The 20,275-nt window shown below is 38.3% G+C and overlaps 1 protein-coding gene across 1 annotated transcript in view; it reads right to left on the reverse strand.

Moving 5' to 3' along the window:
• Aqr (aquarius intron-binding spliceosomal factor) overlaps positions 1-20,275 on the reverse strand; it is a 78,654-nt gene that overhangs the window by 26,288 nt on the left and 32,091 nt on the right. Inside the window, exons 13-20 of the mRNA XM_028875761.2 lie at positions 18,966-19,069; positions 17,642-17,744; positions 14,723-14,843; positions 12,183-12,324; positions 7,952-8,130; positions 4,470-4,637; positions 3,682-3,851; positions 560-801 (exon numbers count right to left, since the gene is read on the reverse strand). Coding sequence (XP_028731594.1) covers positions 560-801; positions 3,682-3,851; positions 4,470-4,637; positions 7,952-8,130; positions 12,183-12,324; positions 14,723-14,843; positions 17,642-17,744; positions 18,966-19,069 — 1,229 coding nt within the window. The remainder of the gene's footprint in view (positions 1-559; positions 802-3,681; positions 3,852-4,469; positions 4,638-7,951; positions 8,131-12,182; positions 12,325-14,722; positions 14,844-17,641; positions 17,745-18,965; positions 19,070-20,275) is intronic.

Raw genomic sequence — 20,275 nt, forward strand, 5'->3', positions numbered from 1 at the left:
TTTTGGCTTTTGGACTTTCAGATTAGAAATGTCCAACTGGTGATGTCTATGGAAATAATTTCAAAATCTAAAAAGCCCCAAACCTAAACTATTTCCTGTCCCAAACATTTTAAATAAAGGATACTCAGCCTGTATTTAGTATCTGTAAATGGCAGGCAGAGTTAAAAGAAAACTTTAGCTTCCTAGAATCAAAATGAAGTTCAACATCACATGCCTGTATGGTAGTGGATAAGAAACACACTAGACTATGTGTGAGATGTACAGGCATAGTTCTTTAGTCAGCTACTATATTTATATAGTTCTTTCCAAATCACAGACACTTACTGATCTCTTTTGAGACATGAAGCTACTTTTAATGTAGTCTTAAAATAGCTCTGTACTAAGAGTCAGGAATAGATTCAAATATAATAGTCTTATCCCAGTGATTATTACAGCAAATGTAAGGACGGCCAAAATGAAATCAAGACACAATGCTCAAAACTCACTTAGCCAACAGTGCTGATGCTAGCACAGATGGACTACAGAATGGTTGCCAAGAGCACATCCATTCTGACATTACCTGAAAGGGGGTATTTGTAGGGCTGGGTCATTCACAGTCACTTTGACATTATGACCAGGAAAGCTGGCTTTTAAATGTTCAATGGAGAGAAAGGTATCATTGAAATCCAGGGTAGCAATCTGATTGGGCATTTTTGAATAATGGGCACTACTTGGGTCCCCATAACCTAAAATGATGTCATGCAGCCAGTCCGGTACCACGCAGTCGGTATTCATCAGATTCCGAATAGTCTCCAACACAGCCTGCCAGTAAAAGGACAGAAAAGCATCGTGTCAGTTGACATCTCGAACATTTGCACTTCACTGGAATGCAGAGCTGACGGCACCAATCCGGAATGCCCATGTGTTTCAAGGCAAGAAGCTATTTTCTGCTGACAGGTGCTTGGCAAGACTGAACAACAGCTATATTTTCAGCTGATACCATACACTGAGTTAAACAAAAGAACTAAGTTAGCAAGAACAGTTTATCCACTAAGAATTCGTTTAGACAGAATGACATAAATGAGTTTGCCACTTGATTCCTAGTGAGCATGCTGAAAATAAGATTTATGTCAACCCAATTAAAAAAAAATTACAGAACAGGGCTTTATAAACTTGAGTTTTTCTTTCTTGATAGTACATCGCTCTTCAGCGAAATGCAGCACAACTTATAAAATCAGCATGGGAGAAATAAATAAAAGAGCAAACACAATGATAAAAATGTCACATAAATTGAAGATTTAAAGAACTGGGACTAAGCTTGGCAGTGGTGGTGCAAGCCACCAGCACTTGGGAGGCAGAGGCTCATCTTGAAAAAAACCAACCAAATAAACAATAAAAAAAAAAACAAAACAAAAAGAAATGGAACTACAATAAAAGGTTATTATGGTAGTTAGTATATATATTGTCAAAAGGAATCAACAGAGCAAGAACATTTTTTAGACCATTCAAAAAATCATTCTGATAAAATAACATCCTAATATGGAAATTAGGAGGCAAGGCCTAATTAAAAAGAACACAGTAACCAAATCAACTTTTTTTTTTTTATACTCAGGGACCTAGCACAGTTTAAATATGGGATGGGTGAGTGATGGACAGACAGATCAATGAACAGATTTACGAACACTGATGAATAAGGTGAGAGCTCTGCCACCTAAGGAAATTCTAAATCTAGTAGAGAGGAAGGAAGACATGGACCATAACAAGAAGTAGCAGCATGTGACAATCTACAGTAATTAGTAAAGAATCCTACAAAATACAAAGGGAATGTACTACAGAAGATGAGACATGGATGGTGGGGAGATGGACATGATATTAGGAAAAGCTTCAAGGAGAAAAGTGCCATTTTAATTTAGTGCAACAAATAATTTCTAATTTATTTCATCATTAATGGAAAGTTACAGAAACGTTTTAAGCAGCAGAATATAAAGTATCAGTGTTCAAGAGACTTAGGAAATACACATAAACAGAATTATGAAGAGACCATTCCAATGGTCCAGGCAAGAAGCGGAAGACCCAGATTAGAACACGCTGCACTAACTGGAAAGCAAATGAAGCAAAGAAACAAGTGAGGGATCCTAGCTAAGTTCACCAGGAAACAGCAACATACCACACAGGCAGGGTCACTGGTCTCCTCTTTACATCAGGACCTGAATGCCTCCTTTAATTCCCTTTTTAAAAAAATTACACCGGGCACCTGCTAACTTTTCATGGTAATTACTTATATTTCTTATTTCTTGACTGGTAAAGTATCAACCATGTTTATTCTTCTCTACAACTCCCATGTAACTAACCATGACATCAGACACACAAGAGACACTGAAGAGAATGGCAAATAAAGAAATATTTTGTAGATCTCAGTCATGTGACTGTGAGTCACTTGTTGGAAAGGAAATGTGAGACTGTCCTGGGTCCTGCACAACTTGGAAGCAGACCTCACTTAAGTGACTAAACTTAAACTGGGCTGCTATGTGAATTGAAGAGCAGACTGTAAATACACCCTAGGAAAATCATCTAAAGTGATGCTGTGCAAAGTCTTGGGTTATGTGAAGAACAGGGTGTGTGACCAATGTGGCTACAGTGAAGTAAGGGGATGGAGGACATGACAGGGGAAGCTATGGGCAAATGATGACCTAACAACATTGTCTTGGGTTATTACAACTCTTCAATGTGATGAGAACCATTAAAGAATGTAGGACAGGGGCACCCAAGAATAACTCACATTTTGAAAGAAGCGCACAGAGGCTATGGAGAGAGTAATGTATGGAGGAGCGCGGGGGAACAGAAGCAGGGATGTGAAATGAGGGTGTCTGCATACGGCATCAGCAGAGGAGGCCAGCCACTCGGTACTGACAAACTGCTTGTGGAGTGAGAGGAAAGGAAGTCAGGGATTCCCCCACTGCATCTTTCTTCAGTAAAAGAAGAAATGGAGAAGAAATGTCTGTGTTTGAGAGCTTTATTTTCTTATACACAGCAACAGTATGGAAACGCAAGGGAGTGACAGGACTGTGTAAGCAATGCTGCTCGAGGCAGAGAGGAAGGAAAGGCACCCTGCAAAAACTGGAAGTTACCAATGTTAAAACAACTGTCGCTCATAGTCCCCACTAGTGACTTACCCGTGAGCACAGAACAAGTATTTTCAGATCTTTCTTTACTAAAATTCTCCTTCTAAATTACGAAAGCAAAAACTAGAAGCCCCTGTGTCTCCCTGTCCTCAATGAATGAATCGTGTCAAAACATTGTATCAGCATCATTCAACAGTGATGTCCCACATCTGTTTTCTAAAGACATCTGGAACTATATCTACTTTTGACTTAAAAAAGAAGACCCAGTAAATGAACAAATAGTCTTCCTCCTCATTCTGGGCATAAACTGAGCACCTAACGTGAAAAAGCAAAAAAAAAAGCTGACCTTCAGAGCAAAACCTGGATTTATTTTTAATTTCCAATTTTTTCAAAAGCCAAAACAGACTTAGCAAATTGATTTCCTTAAATGTCATATTTAATCAATATGCTATAAATTTAAGACTGCTGACAAAATTAAAGAGTCCATATTGTCTTTAAACCCCTTTACCCAGCATGCATGCGTTTCTATTTTAGGATTACATTAGGATAGAAGGACGTTTAGCTACAGACTCGACCTTACCTTAAAGTTATTCTCCTTTGGTTTCCTCCTCATTATGACATTGAAAGTGTCATATACATCTTCAGCTCCATTTTGTATAGTATTGGTCATATCCTGTTGATACTGGTTTGGATCCAAAAACACTCGAAATGTCCTTGACTCTCCTCTAAGATTGGGTCTGGGTTCAGGTCCTAGATATTTTTAAAGAATTTGTTAAATGAAATATGTATCTTTAAACTAACTATCAAAGTAAGTTAAAAGTATTTCTTTTATAGAAATGATAAACCACTAAACTTACCTCCAGTACCCCCCACGAATAAACTGCCCTCTACTTAGACAATTCAGATTCCAAGTTAGAAGTATATTCTTCTTTTTTAAAATTCCTATCATTTCTTACAGTTCATGTTGTGTAGAGGCCAGAAGGATCACAGTTGTGTGCTATCATACCTGGCCTGCTTAGCAAGTATTAAAAATCATATACTTTCCATTATAAAAGAAAGAAACTTTAAAAAAGGCAACTCATTTGCACATAATAGTTGTGCACGGTTATAAAATATAATGGAAAATTCAATACATTTAACACAGTTTTTTTGTTAGCCTGTTGTTTTTCATGCTGGGGACTGAACCTAGGGCATACCATAGCACATGCTAGTGCCCCATCACCACAGACATGACCTACTATATTGTGAAGTAAGTACCTCACACACAACCTTTCATGTTTACTACATAAAACATCTAAAATTTTGTTTACCAAGAAAGCCAGCACAGAAATGGATCATTCTAGACACATATTCTCTCAAACACCATACCATCTTCGATGACTCGCCCTTTGTCATCCAGCATGCCCTGGATTTCACAGCCTCTGACATACACCAAGCCAACTTGCTCAATAAAAGGTCGCCTCCTGTCAAACTTAGTACCATAAGGTTTTGTGGGACGCACAGTAATTAAGAAGCATACATCGTGTTTGCGAAGACCTAGTAAAACATAAAGGCATTTTTGTGTATTAGAATTACATTGTTTTGGGTCTTTCATTGACAAATTCTTATCCTTTTTTAAGGAGAGGAGATTAAAAAAAAAAAAACATTAAAAATAAAAGAAGTGACCAATAATGTATTTTGGATTATAACATAATTATGTGTTTCCTACAGTTTTTAATATTAAATATTTCACAGCAGTAATTAAAAGGAAGATCATTTTATATTAAAATTAGAAACTTCTGTGTCATGAATTAATTACTGAGTAAGATTTCCAAGTCATGTTACAGATCCAAAATTGGATGGTCATCACCATTCTTATTTTTAATTCTTATTAAGTAACCAAAAATATGGCTGGCATATAATTCATCTGTATCACAGTCACCAAATTTCTACCATCAGTTTCAGCTATCAATCAGTGTCATTCCAAGCAGCCTAAGGGCACTGCCCCAGAACAGGTTAACTCAAGAATGACTCATCAAAGCACAGGAGTGCTTTTATCCACAGAAACCACTCACAGAGGACAGCTCAACATATAGTTCCAGTCAGCCAACAGGGAATCTTTCTAAGCGAATGTCAAGAGCCAAGAGACTGGTGTCAAAGTGCAAAGCTTCCCCACTGGCTTCCCAGCTCCACCAATAACACTGACACAGGAAGAAATGGAGCATTAAGGTGGGACACCTCACAACATGGAATGCTGTATCACTTTGTCTTTGTTTCTTTTCAGATCTATTCTTTTCAGGCATTGTAAGACAGAAATGAAAATTGACAGTCTGTCTACTTAGAATCTTTGAAAAAAGATGTACAGCTAGATTAAACCACCAATGTGAAGTTATGGCTAACAGGATTGGAACCATCATGGCTTTTTTCCCTTTCTGTAGTGTTTGAATGTAAGTAAGGTTGAAAAATAACTCCAATCTGTAAGGGCAAAATTAGATGCAAAGGGGCAGAAGAGGCAATGAGAACTACAAGGAACAGTGTTCTGCTGTAACTGTTAGGCTGCTGTATAACCTTGAGTCTGTACGACTCAAACATCTAAGCTCTAGAGACAAAGAAGAGGCCCCAGAAGCTGCCATCAAAGCAGAAGTCACTTTGTGATGTCAATAGCGATGGCTGACTAGCTCTGAAAATCTGCCCATGACAGCAGGAGACGCCTTAAGTCTACACTTGAAGTCCATACTACGATGAGCTTGCTGTCCTTCTCAAGCATTTGTAACCACCACTCTACCTGTGTTTTTAGAGACAAACCCCAATATTCAGTTTCCATATGGGGTAATAATGAAGGACCCAAGCTCCAAATCTTGAGGGAGGAGAGCTTTCTAATTTTTTAATCAAAACATTTCAAAGCTATTCTGTTTATAAGACAGCATTCATCATAGTCCTCCTCATTTTCTGCTCCCATTTTGATCAATACAAGGGCAGAACGTGGGCACTGCCTTTTGAAAGAGCACTTCTTTTTCCACTATGTGCCAGAGTATGAATCACTCATCCCCAAATACTCCACAGCACTCTGGTTTGTCCATCAAAATCCAACCATTGTATTTCTCATTCTACCAGAGGCCTATGGTAAATGAGGGTGTGAGGGGGAAAAGGAAAAAGGAAAGGGGCTGGGGCTGGGGCAAAAGTGAGAGAAAGCAATTAAGAAATACATTAAAAAAAACTCCTTTAGGTACTCGAAGTAGCAGTCCCCAGAGCAATGGAGGGAGGGCTTTGTTAGGAGAGCATCTTCTCTCCCCTAACTTTACAAGGCAGACCTGTCATCTCTCCTGTAACAGGTCTTTAAAAATCTCCAACTATTATTATTTACTTCTGGAAGTGCCAATAAGTCACTTCATTTTATTGTCCAATGTGTAAAATAGTGTTAGATAACTCCTTAAGTTTCAATGGGTAATAAATGCAAGACCCTCTCCAGCAACTAATGAATTCTCAAGGCACAGTAATCATAAAGGTGCACAATGTTCTAGACATATAATGGAACAGACTGGAACTCACAGAAAGATACAGGACTCAAAACAATCTGTAACAAATGACACTAAAGCAGCCGTTTGTCAAACATTTGGCCAACTTCATTGCTGGGTTCCTTCAGAATTCCTTTATAAGTCTAACATATGCTCCCCATGGTGACTGCTATGCTGGGAGCTATAATTTCTGAAAACTGATCCATTATGGCACTATCCCTTTCCTTCTGGCATTTGAAGAAGGTAGCAGGAGATTAAACCTCCTGGCTGCTATTTCTTACCACAGGGCAGCAAGTGGGAGGTGGGAGCCCTCAAACAGCTGAGGGCAGGCGGGCGGGCACAGGAGGGGAGCGGTGGTGGGGTGGGGAGGTGGTGGATACACACACACACACACACACACACACACACACACACACACACACACGATACAAAAGTGGTTACTGCCTGTTGCTTCTTACACAGGTGTTATCAAAGTTTTAACTGTTTTTCACTTAATATTTTTGAATATAGCTTCCCCAAAAGCTAATTATGATACACAACTCTCATTGCTAAAACCTTACGTAGTTAAAAAATAATAATAATAAGGAAAATAACTGGTTTGCTCTCCTGTCAATTATCACACAACCTCTAGTAAATCTAGTTTCACTGATTCTCTATCCACCTTCCTTCTTCTGGCAGAACAAGCAGTTTCCTTCTGAGCTGCTTCACTACACGTCTCCTCACCGGAGTCCTCTGGCAATCTGCGTTTTCCATGAGGTCCACCATCTCTCTTCGACCCTGGCTGCTCTCACCTTTTCAAAGTATTACTTTCTCTACTTACACTACAAATGTGTGTCAGTTAAATCGGAGTGTCCTTTAGGATATATTAATGCTTTTATACTGATTCCACAAATCCAGAAAACACTGTACTAAATTTACAATTTCCTCTCAGCTTGCTTTACAAACTGTAATCTTTAGAACACTTTGATAGTTAAGATTTTGTTACTAAAACATTGAGATACTTAAAATACTCTTGTATGATCCTTAGTATTTTTACTATTTCAAAGGCAAGTACAATGTTTATATCAAATTTTAAGAACCGAATAGAATTCTAAAAGGACAACATTTAGTAAGAGTAGGCTGCAATGCTCTAAATCAGTGGTTCTCAACATGTGGGTCATGACCCTTCTAGGGGGTCACATATTATATATCCTGCATATCAGATATTTACATTACAATTCATAACAGTAGCAAATTACAGTTATGAAGTAATTTTATGGTTGGAGGGTCACCACATCACGAGGAACTATTAAAGGATGAGAAACTACAAACCAAAGAGGAAAAAGGTAGCCCTCACTTCGTGAAATGCCAAATTACCTTCCCATTCATCCTTGATGTGGTCTCTGACATTCAGATTGATGGTGACATCTGCACGAACTCGGGTCGGCCAGTTTTCACCAATGTTGGGTTTGGCAACCTCGACTACAGTAAAAGCCACAATGGGCTGAGCCATTCGTGCCCAACCACCGAATACCACACCACCATACTCAGACTGCCTGAAAAATCCAAAGCAGTGGATTATTACACAAACAGGAACGTCACAACTCTACACAGGAAAAACTTAGAAGAATACATGATAGCTCATGGTTAAGTGCTAGTCAGTGCTGGTCCCATGGTAAGGGCCCTTTCTCTTAGAGACTGAATAGTATTCTATACTGTATATGTGACCACACATGTTCTTTACTCTTTCATCTCTACAGAGACACAGGTTGTTTCCCTACCTTGGCTGTTGACAACAGTGCTGCAATGAGCACGAAGAACACGTGTCTCTTCAAGAAAGTGACTTTATTTTCTACTAAACACATATCCACAAGTAGGGTTACTGGGGAATGTCCATACTGTATTCTATAATGGCTCTACCATTATAGTTCTAACAATAATGCATAAGCTTTCATTTTCTTAATAACCTTCCCAACACCTATCTTCCTTCTTAACAAGGATGAATTATTTTCTGGTGGCTGGAACTCCATTTCCTGATGATTAGAGGCCTGAGCACCGCTTGTTTGTAGCTGCTGGCTACCTTTACATCTTTATTGCAAACATGTCCATTTAGGATATCTGCCATTTCTTTTAATTTAAATGTTTTATGTATGTGTTGTCTATGTTCCTTATACTTCTGATATTAACTCATAATTAGATATAAGTTCCAAGCATTTCCTCACATGTCATATATCTCCTTCTCGTTTCCTTTTTTTGTACAGAGATTTGTTAGTTTGGTGCACTTTTACTCACTACTGCTATATTTCTGTTTTTGGTGTTATAACCCAAGACAAAAAACAAAAGCAAAAGCAAAAAGGTTAAGAGCAATGTTATGGAAATCTTTTCTGTTTTCTTCCAGAAATTTCATGGTCTCAAGACTTAAGTGTAATCTGTTTGATTTCATGTTGAATTCATTTCTTTTGGCTTTTGCATGCAGATCTAGTTTTCCTCTATTTAAGACACACTTCCTACTTGACTGTATATTCTCAGGACAAGTGTCATATATGCAAGGCTTTATTCCTGGGCTTTCTACTGTTACCTATTTGTATATGACCCCCCCCTTGTTTGTTTGCTGCTTGTTTTCTTTTGTTTTTTTGAGACAGGTGTCTCTGTATAACAGCTCTGGCTGCCCTGGATCTTGCTCTATAGATCAAGCTGGTCTTGACCTCTGAGATCTGCCTGCCTCTGTCTCTCAAGGGCTGGGATTAAAGATGTGGGCCACCACCACCATATGTGCCCCCACTTTTTTTTAATGTCTAATGTGCACTATTTTGATCCCAGAGGTTTATAATATAATTTGAAATCAGGAAATGCAATGCCTCTAGTTTCACAGTCCTGGATGGAATCTGCTTCAGCTACTCTGTCTTTTCATTTACCTACTAGAACCTCCTTCCCTGGGAGAACTCCTCTTAGCTTCTCTTCCAAGGCTTTTTTGTTCTCCTTCATTTCTACAGGACAGTTCTACTTAGGTTTATTTGATCCTTTCCTCTCTTCAAATAATTTCAATTATTAACATTTTATCTTTTGTTCTTTACATTCTTATATAATGTTTAAAATACTTTTTAGAACAAACTATTATTTAAAAAAACTTAAAAACATGCAAGAATCTTCACTGGGATATACTTAAAATATCAATCTAATCACTTAAAAAAAGAAAAAGATCAGAGGGGAAGTTGATTGCTAACAACCAGCAGCAATCCCCAAATACTCATTCCTACCTATGTTATTTTAATGTTCATTAAAAATTAACTTTAATTTCTACATTAAATGGTGCATTTGGAACATAAACTAAGGCAGCACTTTAAAACTTAAATTTTAAGTTAATTCCAAAAGTGACATTCCAACAAATTTAAATTAAATTACACCTACTATGAAGATTATGTGCTATAACTAAGAAATATACAACTTTATTTATTTATTTATTTATTTATTTATTTATTTATTTATTTATTTATTTTTTGGTTTTTCGAGACAGGGTTTCTCTGTGTAGCTTTGCGCCTTTCCTGGAACTTGCTTGGTAGTCCAGGCTGGCCTCGAACTCACAGAGATCTGCCTGCCTCTGCCTCCTGAGTGCTGGGATTAAAGGCATGCGCCACCACCACCTGGCTACGCCACCACCGCCCGGCTCAACTTTATAATATCAAAGAAAAACTAAGAATAAAAGTTCTACAATGGTTAGCACTGGGACAGCTTCTCAAAGGCATGACAGTGTACTTAAATCCTTGTAAAAGGGTCCCTACCACTTTCACCCCACTGTGGTTAACATTGTCCTCTGGAACTCACTCACTGTAAATGTACAATTCAGGACTTTAAGTAAATGTATACGATATGCATCTACCATCACAATCCAACTTTAGAACAATCATAACATTCCTGAATTCTTTTATCCATCAGCAGTCAAACTCCGTGGATTTCAGGCAACCACTTCGTCTTATTTCTTACAGAACTGAAACAAGAAGCATTAAAAAGGGCAGACTTCTGCCACTTGGAAGTACATCAGCTTTTACTGATACCCAGTGGCTTTAGCCATGTGCAAACACGTAATGTACAATAGCTCCTAGACCTCATTTCTTCCAGCCTCACAGTGTGACCAGCCCCTGTGGCAATTTCTTCATGGGCACCAGTGCTAAAATTTTACAAGGATTTATTATTTCAAATGTGAACAAACTAACTCCAAAATTATCATTTTTTCTTATATCAAAAAAAGAGTAATTTTAAAAAACCCTCTATTAATAGAGAATAAAAACCATGAGTAATTGTTTATTTTCTTTGTGTGTGCATTTGACATTTAAATTAAATGTACAAGTGAAATCTATTTACTTAAGTGCTAGTTAATATATCCTCATTTTGCAAAATGGCCAAAATTAGGCTCTGAATCTAGGCATATAAATGCAAGGTAACCATAAATTGTAAAGGAATTTCTAGATCAAGTGTTCCCACAGGGTCCGAACAATGGGCAGTATTTTCAGCAAAGCTGTGGGCAGGGATGAGCAGCCAGTGGATATACAATTTCATAACCCTAGCCTACTTACTGACTCAACTGATTATTAAGTCAAAAATACTTTGTGTTAGGTTTTATAGTCTCATCCAGAATAACTTCTCACATAATAATTAAAAAACTAGAACTGTGTATAAAATAAAATAAGGAAGTAAAAAAAATAGATCATAATCACAGTGCCTGTGGTCGCTCTCTGTGGAGAGGAAAAGGGAGAAGGCTGGGATATACCTAAGGAGGGTCATACTCCAGAAACCCTTAGGCTTTTCATTCTAAGTCAGCATCACTGTGTGTGTACCTACTATGCCTGAAAGGTAATGAAGATTTACTTCACAGATCAATTTTATTGATAAGCAATTATGTACTTTTAATGTATGTGATTTGTAACTATCTACTTATAAACAGTGAATGAATTTATCCCAACTCACTCAAGGGTGACATTCCACAACCAACCTTCACAGATCTCATAATGCAAAACAGTCTACCATAGCTAGAACAAAAGGCTTTTCTTAAAGAAGCTCTCCAGATAAAGCCAACGGTGGAGAGAAACAAAAGAAATCCCCAAATAACTAGACCTGTAAGTGAATCCTGCCAATGTGCTACTCATAGAATGTTCTGCAACATCCTCAGCCCTAGACAGTTCCTTTGGGCACCGACTCACACTTTTAGCTAGTCATAGAAGCTAGTATGGTAGAGAAGCATTCCTTTATTGTAAACTCTAAGACTAACAAACAGCATCTACTCTGCCCTATACAGGACTGCTGGCCAGCACACATCCTCCCCTCTTTACCCTGTTACTAAATATCTAAGCTAATCTCTTCTACATTTCTCCCTTTCCCTGACTAAAATGACCTCTTCTCCCTTCTCCCCAGTTCCCCAGCCACACCTCCAGGTATTCAGAAACATAGTTTACATTTTAACACTTCAGAAGTAAATTTACACTATAAAAATTCTGAAATAGTGGGCATCTTTGACAGGTATCTTCATATTGCTAAACACACTGATTTTCCTAACACAGCATATCAGTTTACTGTACCCACATTTCCACATTACAAATGGCATCAGTTTACTGACCACGGCTTCATTCTGCTGACACTATCCTCGATGTCTTGTCTAATTTCATAAGTTGATTCTAAGCGGAAGAGATTAAAGTTCCTCAGGAGGTAGTCATGTAGAGTTAGAAACTGCAAATTCAACTTGGGAAGAGCAAGACAGCCTGAAAAAGAAAACAGCATCGATGACGGCATTATTCTTTGAATCAACAATTTGGTCTATGTACAAAAACCACACCAGCTACTAGAGAAACAGCTATTGATGCCTGTGAAACACAAGCCCATCTTCACATTTCTGTCTGCAGAGACACTAAAGCCAGACTAACTGAGGGTACAGATACAACTATTCATAAAAGTAAGCCACATCAGCATTTCATATGCCAACAGTGCTTCTTAAATGTTTCTAAAGATACTTAACACTAGTACAGACTCTACTAGCTTAAAAAACGCTTCCTCTCATATTCATGCCATCCAAATTCTGAAGTGTGTAACGTTAGCATAAACTCACCCTGTGACAAAGCTTACTAAGCAAACTTAATTATGATGATGTCACTTTGCCTAAAGAGAACTCCAAACATTCCTCTGGCTCGACTTTAAGAGCCAAGGCACTATCTACATGTTATTCCAGCCCTTCTCTATTAGTGAATGAAGTCTTACCATTATTTAAAGAGCAAGTACTCTACAGCATTATCAAAGGAATCCTTAAAGTCACAATACATTTAACTGACAAATCATGTTTTTGTAATTAATATTTGCAGTCATGATTATAGCAACAGTAATAAAAGAACTGAAAGACAAGAAATGATATGCAAAATACTCATATCATTTTTATTAGGAGACACTGACTTGCAATCTGACTTAGTATCTCTCAGGCATAGGCTGAAGGAAAGGTGTCTCATTTTCATTAAAAACAAAAACAAAAACCTGTTAGCACCTTGCAAGCTTCACTGAATTAAAAAAGGTTACATAGAAAGGAATGGGTTCCTCATGGTATCCTCCTGTATATATGTGACATCTGGTCTCCTCCCTCTGTCCTCCTAGTTCCTTAGGTAGTCCAGCCTCTGCTATATTACACGGATTCCTGTTTTGGGATATTTGTACACTGTGTGAAGATGTATTGCTGTGAATGGTTTATTAAGAAGGTGGGATTTCTGGAGAGAGAAAGGAAAAGGAGGAGAATCTAAGTGTGCAAGAGATGCCAGGAGACATGGAGAGGAAACAGGAGGTGAAAGATGGGAGAGAGGTAACACCACATGATTGATTAATGTAAAGGGGTTAATTTAAGTTGTAATAGCTAGTTAGGAACAAGCATAAGCTATACGTCAAGCTTTCATAATTAATATACTCTACTTCCCATTTTCCTAAAGATCTCTTCCTCCTGTCTCATGATCCCTGCTCTAGTGTCTTGTTCTACACACACACACATACACACACATACACACACACAAAAAAACCTCCTACATATAATTTAATTTCTATGTTCTGTATATAGGAAAGACAAGCCATGCTTGTCTTTCTGATTCTGGCTTTGTTTTTGGTTTTTGGTTTTTCCAGATAGGGTTTCTCTGGCTCTGGCTGTCTTAGAACTCACTCTGTAGACAGGCTGTCCTCAAACTCACATGGATCACCTGCCTCTTCCTCCTTGAGTGCTGAGATTAAAGGTGTACGCTACCACCACCCAGCTCTGTTTAGCATAATGATTTCCAATTGCTCACCCTTTCTGAGGGTGGATTTCAGGAGGAAATCTGCAATAGTCACTATCAAAAAAACTGTGACTACTTTAGAGTTGTCGCTAGTATAATGCCACTGTACATTTGGGCCAAGTTCTCATCTTCAGGGTACTAACAGGTAGTTCTGAATCAAAACTACAGGCTCAATAGCTAGTACATGCACTTGGAAAGTAGTGGCAGGAGTTCAAGGCCAGCCTAGGCCACACGAGGCACATTTCAGGTTAGTCTGTACAGCATGACACCTTGGCTCAAAATAATAAGAACAAAAATAAAAGTTAAAAACACCAAGCATTTGTTACCAACTGCTGCTATGTATTTTATGGTAGTCATTACCTGGCTTCACAAAGAACTTTAAAAAGGCTCTAACAGAACCTTTGGAAGGCATGTTTATTAAACAGCCTATCACAGTGATACAATGAAAGCTGTACTTTCTGCATTCTTAAGCTTCCTAAAAATCAGCCTTGTGGCTGGGCGGTGGTGGCACACGCCTTTAATCCCAGCACTCGGGAGGCAGAGCCAGGAGGATCTCTGTGAGTTCGAGGCCAGCCTGGGCTACATAGTGAGTTCCAGGAAAGGTGCAAAGCTACACAGAGAAAAGTCTGTCTTGAAAAAAAAAATCCTTGTGGTTTAATAATCATATTTTATACAGGGCGACATATCCTAGGGTATAGTTAAATTTAATATAAATCCTTATACTAAGCATTTAAAATTCTCACTCTTTTCTAGCTTCTAATATTAACTTCAGAACACAGAAAAGTATTGGTGTGCATTTCAGCTATATATGATGAAGGTAAGTTCACATCACATCTGAGCTCTGTATTCCTTTACCTACCTTCCCCAGAATAGTACTCAGTTGGGACGATGTTTTCATCCCATATAATTTTCTCAGTTGGATACAGAGGCATCTGATTCAATTGCTGAATTTGAGAGATACGACGTTCATGGCGAGATACCTAAAGGAAGGAAACAGGTTTGTGCAGAACATGAGTGATACCACAGTTTACTCAGAGCAACCGAGAGGCATTATGCATGGAGTGAGACATTCCTGGCCTTTCAGTCACTGAGACACTTTAATGAGACTTCATTTTTTTCCTTTCCTGTTTTCTCTCATAAATCACAGAATAAAGAGGTATCAATCAAATGTACTAGAGCCAAATCCCAGCTCCTCCATTTATAAGTAAGTTACTATCAGCCTCTTAATCTTTGTTTCCTTCTCAATAAAACAGGTGAAGTGTCACTGTCTATCAAGTTTCTATGAAAATGAGATGGAATATTGTAAATTATATCAAACTCCCTCGTACATGCCAAGAGTTAAGAACTGTAGCATCTAAGCAAAAACCAAACAAACACCCCAAAGAAAAATTCTGAGTCCTGGGTTTAATTTTCACATTTCGCCTAAGAATCTCATATAATCTGAGGAAGCTTATTAATCCCCTGGTCTGAACCTTCTCCACTGGACAATGAGAGGGAGTGAGCTGTACTTCCCTTCAGGAGTGATCTCTACATATGCCTAACACTACAGTTGTGCATCTCACACATAAACAAGTCTGTTTTCTAACTAACACCACCAAAATGACACTGCTGTTTCTGGGAAAGGTCCCCAGGAAAGGTCTGTATTTCTTTTGTTCATAAAAACTTTTAGTATTGGTACCAACAGCCTGATTCAAAAGAGATTTTACACTGTCAGAAGAGAGCTCAGGGAATTTTTAGGAAGCATTTGCAGTTACAGACAGTGACAAGTGACTTGTAGGAGGACAGGCAGAGACAGCAATCTAAGACACACACTTCACAGAGTAAACACACAAGCAAAAAAGGACTTTCCATACTGGAACTAATTTAAAATGCTCCCCAAGGCTTTGTCCCCAAATGACACTCAAACACCTGTCACTGAGCTTTAAACACCTGTTACAGATAGTTTCTTGTCTCTGTCAAATTTAGTGTATCATCATCTTTCCAACAGTGAAGGATTATGTTCTACATCATGTATTAAAAATATAAGCTTGGAAAATAAATCACAGAACGGCACACCTAGTATGGTTCAATATGCATAAGAAAAATCAACAGGTGCATGTTTATTCATTCATTCATTCGTTTGTTTGTTTGTTTATTGCTTAGGCACAGATGTCTGAAACAGATGAAAAGCTACCCAATCTTATAATAGTAAAGAAAGAAAAAAAAACCAAAAAAAAAAAAAAAAAACCACAAACAAAACCCTAAACAACCATTTTAAATCCTGGAAAACTGGCCAGACCAAGGATGGTAAGAAGGTAGTGGACACGCTCACCCGAAGATGGCAATCTACACATTTTGGAGGATAACCAGGCAGCCTCTTTTTCTTTTCTTTTCTTTTCTTTTTTTTTTTTTTTTGGTTTTTCGAGACAGGGTTTCTCTGTGTAGCTTTGCGCCTTTCCTGGAACTCACTTGGTAGCCCAGGCTGGCCTCGAACTCACAGAGATTCGCCTGGCTCTGCCTCCCGAGTGCTGGGATTAAAGGCGTGCGCCACCACCACCCGGCTCAGCCTCTTTTTCAATGTAGATCAACACACACATCTAATAACCAGTTCCTGGTTCTGGTGAATGTTCACATACGCGTGTACAAACACACACACACACACACACACACACACACACACACACACACACACACACTCTGCAGCAATATCTGTAAAGGTGAAAACTGCCAACAACTTAAAGAGCCAGTAGCTGGCCACATGGTGAAATAGTCATCTGAAGGGAGAAGGTGTTCTTACATTACACAGCAGATTAAACCCCCAAACACGGAGAAATGAAAGCAATATTAAAACTTTTTTTAACGTTCTGGAATTACTTGAATATTTGCTCCTTTGGTGTTGGGGATCAACATATGGTATTGAATATATTACATGTGCAAGCATTCTATCACCGAGCTACATGCCTTACTTGAATTTTGACCTAGAGGGTTCTTAAATTATAGCAATTAATTGTACTCTACTAATATTCAGATAATTATATCATATATATATAAATTTTTTTTCTGAAAACTTTAGAAGGGTGTAGGTACAGAGTTTAGTGTTTACTTCTGGGCAACAGGAGAAGCCCAAGTGGACAAGTTCTTCACTCCTTGACTTTAACCACTGAGGAATTGTACATTATTTATAATGTAAAACAAACCCAACTCAAAAAACCCAAAGGACAACAGCAGTAACAGCAAAAAGCCCCACTCCAACAAAAACTATGTTTCATAAAGCAACACAAAACTAGAAAAAATACCAGTTTAAAAATTAAAGCCTCACTACCAAAACTGACTGAAAATGCTTAGACTTCTTAAGCCACTTAGGGATAATTTATTGCATTTCTAAATTACTCAATTTATAGTATCAAGGTTATGACTTAATATTGGACATATTCTGTTTGAATAATCACCTTTACAATAACCACATGACCACAGTTATTCACCTGCACTGTGCTAACCGTGGTCTCCGTTAATTCTGGACCCCCAGAGCATGAGTCCACTGCAACACAGAAGCTGATCTGTGATATAATGAATTCCTGCCATAAAGGAGCTTAAAAGGATGAAAGATGTGCTAAAAGAAATTAAAGAAATGAAAACCAAGCCCAACTTAAACAAACAAACAAATAAATAAATAAATAGAGCGAGGTCAAAGTAAATTATTGAGTCTGTACAGTAGAAGTCAATATTGTTTACATCTCTATGAGTGATTCAAAAAGGTAGTAAAAGACACAGGAGAAATACTGAGAACACTAATATTTACCAGCAATTCTAGAAGAAATTCTTTTTCGAAAGTTGTGTCTTCATTTTTAGGGAGCGTTGGCAAGAGGCAGAGGTATGATGCCACCTGGTGGAGGGTGTTTGAACTGCAGAATGGAGAATATTTTATTCAGATCAACTTACTTTTGAAACATGTTTTCCTATTCTTATCTTAAAAAGTAAATATAACCCTAGGGCATAGGCAGCAAAACAAACAAACAACAACAATAAAAACTAAAAACAGGGCTTGAAACTTCTGAAGTATTTTCCTGGGACCTGAAATCTACGGAAGCAATCTGCAAGGACAGACTTTTTTATTTGTTTGTTTGTTTGCTCACTGACCAGAACACCGAGGGTATGAAAGCAGTGGTGAAGACCGCAGACTCGGCTGTGGCCAACAGCTGGAGACGTCCTGCCTCCTCACTCCTACATGCAGGACTATCTAAAGACAGTTTCACCAAGAATGACCTCGATGAAATGGAAAACATTCCTACTGAAGAAGTCACCAACACTGGACTCTTAAAGAACCACTTAAAAAAGCATGTGACAAAATTCAAAGTACATATTTTTTTAATTTGAAAGAATGATAAATTATGCTTATTTAGTCTTTTATTAATAGTATTTTTCTTTTAGGAACCAAAAAAATTTTTTCTCACTTCATTTTATATCAAGCCCCTCTTTTCCATTCTAAACCCTGGAACTGCTAATCTATTTTCAATTCTTTTGTTTTTTCCAGGTCAAATAAATGGTCTAGAACACTCAATAGCTTTTTATACTTGCTCCATAATGCACTGAAAATTCAACAGCAAAGTAATCAAGAAGCAGTACAATGGGTACCACTAGTAGCATGCCTGTAGATAATTAGAAGATCTATGACTATTTTAAGCACATAGTAAATATAGAGGTAAATAAGTTAGTAACTATTATTTTCCAAAAAATACAGTAGTAGATATGTACTAGATAGTATTGTTGATGTTATATATCTTAAACTGACAAAATTTTCCTAAGGTCACACCTCTAACATTAAACATGAAGCTTTACGGTTTCTGTTATATTATGTTTATGGCTAGTGAGATTTGGCCAGTTTAATGTCCCGTTCAAAGAACAATGGCCTAAGTTATTAAAAATATTTTCATCCCTTCCCAAGGAAAAGATGGTCAGTTATGTTTAAGTGACTCAAGAATTCCTAATGGCTAGAGAGGAGCACCAGTTGTGAGGTTAACAGAGGGCCACCACGCAGTCTAATGTGCCACAAAAGGATTAAAAGGAAAGAAAATCCCAACAGCAAGATACTGAGGGAGAATGCTCTTCTTTTCATGCAGTCTTACCTGAGAGGGCCAAAAAACTTGACCAAGGAATCCCGGGCATCTACTTCTGCCACATTGGAAAGAGAGAAGTCATAGAGTTCGGGGAAATGTGCAAAAGCAGCTCTCTGGAAAAGCAAACCATCAACGGTTAATGCTGTGCATCAGTACAACACCCGTGACTCTCAGGCCACACAGGGCAGAGCATGGCCTTCAGTCTCCATGCGTTTGTGTACTTTCATTTCTCTTGCTGTTCATATCTAGCTTCATCCCATTATAGTTAGATACAATACATGCTATTATTTCATTTTCTTATATTTGTTGAGGCTTGCTTTTTGTCTTAATATGTGAAATATTTTAGAAATTGTTCCATGCGCTGTCAAGACAAATGTGTAAACTTTAGTGTTTATGTTTCTAGATATTTATTAAACCAATTTGATTTGTGATTTCAATAAGTAAATAAATGAATAAATTTTCACTACTTCTTCTTCTGTTTATCTTCTATGTGATCCCTGCCTCATTAAACAGGAAGTGTGTTATGCAATGGGAAAAGCATCCATTGTTCTAGCAAAGCAACAGCATCTGTGGTTAGTGCTCCCTCCCCACCACTGCTGGGGAGTGAACCCAAGCCTTGCGCCTGCTAAGAAAGCACTCTACCAGAGCTACGCCCCAGCTTTCTGTGACCCCAACACAGTTGACATGAAAATGACATGCATATTAGCTCCCTTGGCAGAAAATCCCAGCATTTAATTACCAAGAACTAGCCAAACACTACTAAAAGAGAGCTCCAAGGGATACTGTACTGGAGCTTAACCCAATGGAGAAGCTGAAAATACAGCATGCTTTTAATTGACTGATCTCTGGGAAGATAAGACCTGGCAAGGGGCATCCCCACCAATCTGGAGTAAACGATGAGACAGCTGAACAGTGATCTAACAGACTGAGGTAACAGGCCTTGTCTTCTATCATGCCTCTGTGTTACAGAAAAGAACCAGAATTCTTGTACCATGGTGGATGGCACAGAAGGTCACCAAAGGTAGAGGTAAGCATGCCATGAAATTGCTATAGACAACTGCAAAGAGACCCTAAAACTAAGCCTGAGAGTAAGGGACCTAAACCAAGAAAAGCATGAGTCAGCTCTAAGAAGAACACATCAAGAATAAGGCTGGAGCCAATGTGAACAGCCAAGTTCTTTGGGGCCTATCACCACACCTACCTATGCTAAAAGAACAGGCCACATGCACAGTGGCCATGGTCATGTCAAGGGCAGAGGCAAGAGGACAAAGCACCACTGCTCTGCAGAAGGCAGAAAGAGATGTCTGAGCTCACTCTTC

Source organism: Peromyscus leucopus, chromosome 4 (assembly GCF_004664715.2).
Source record: "Peromyscus leucopus breed LL Stock chromosome 4, UCI_PerLeu_2.1, whole genome shotgun sequence".
Taxonomy (NCBI): Eukaryota; Metazoa; Chordata; class Mammalia; order Rodentia; family Cricetidae; genus Peromyscus; species Peromyscus leucopus.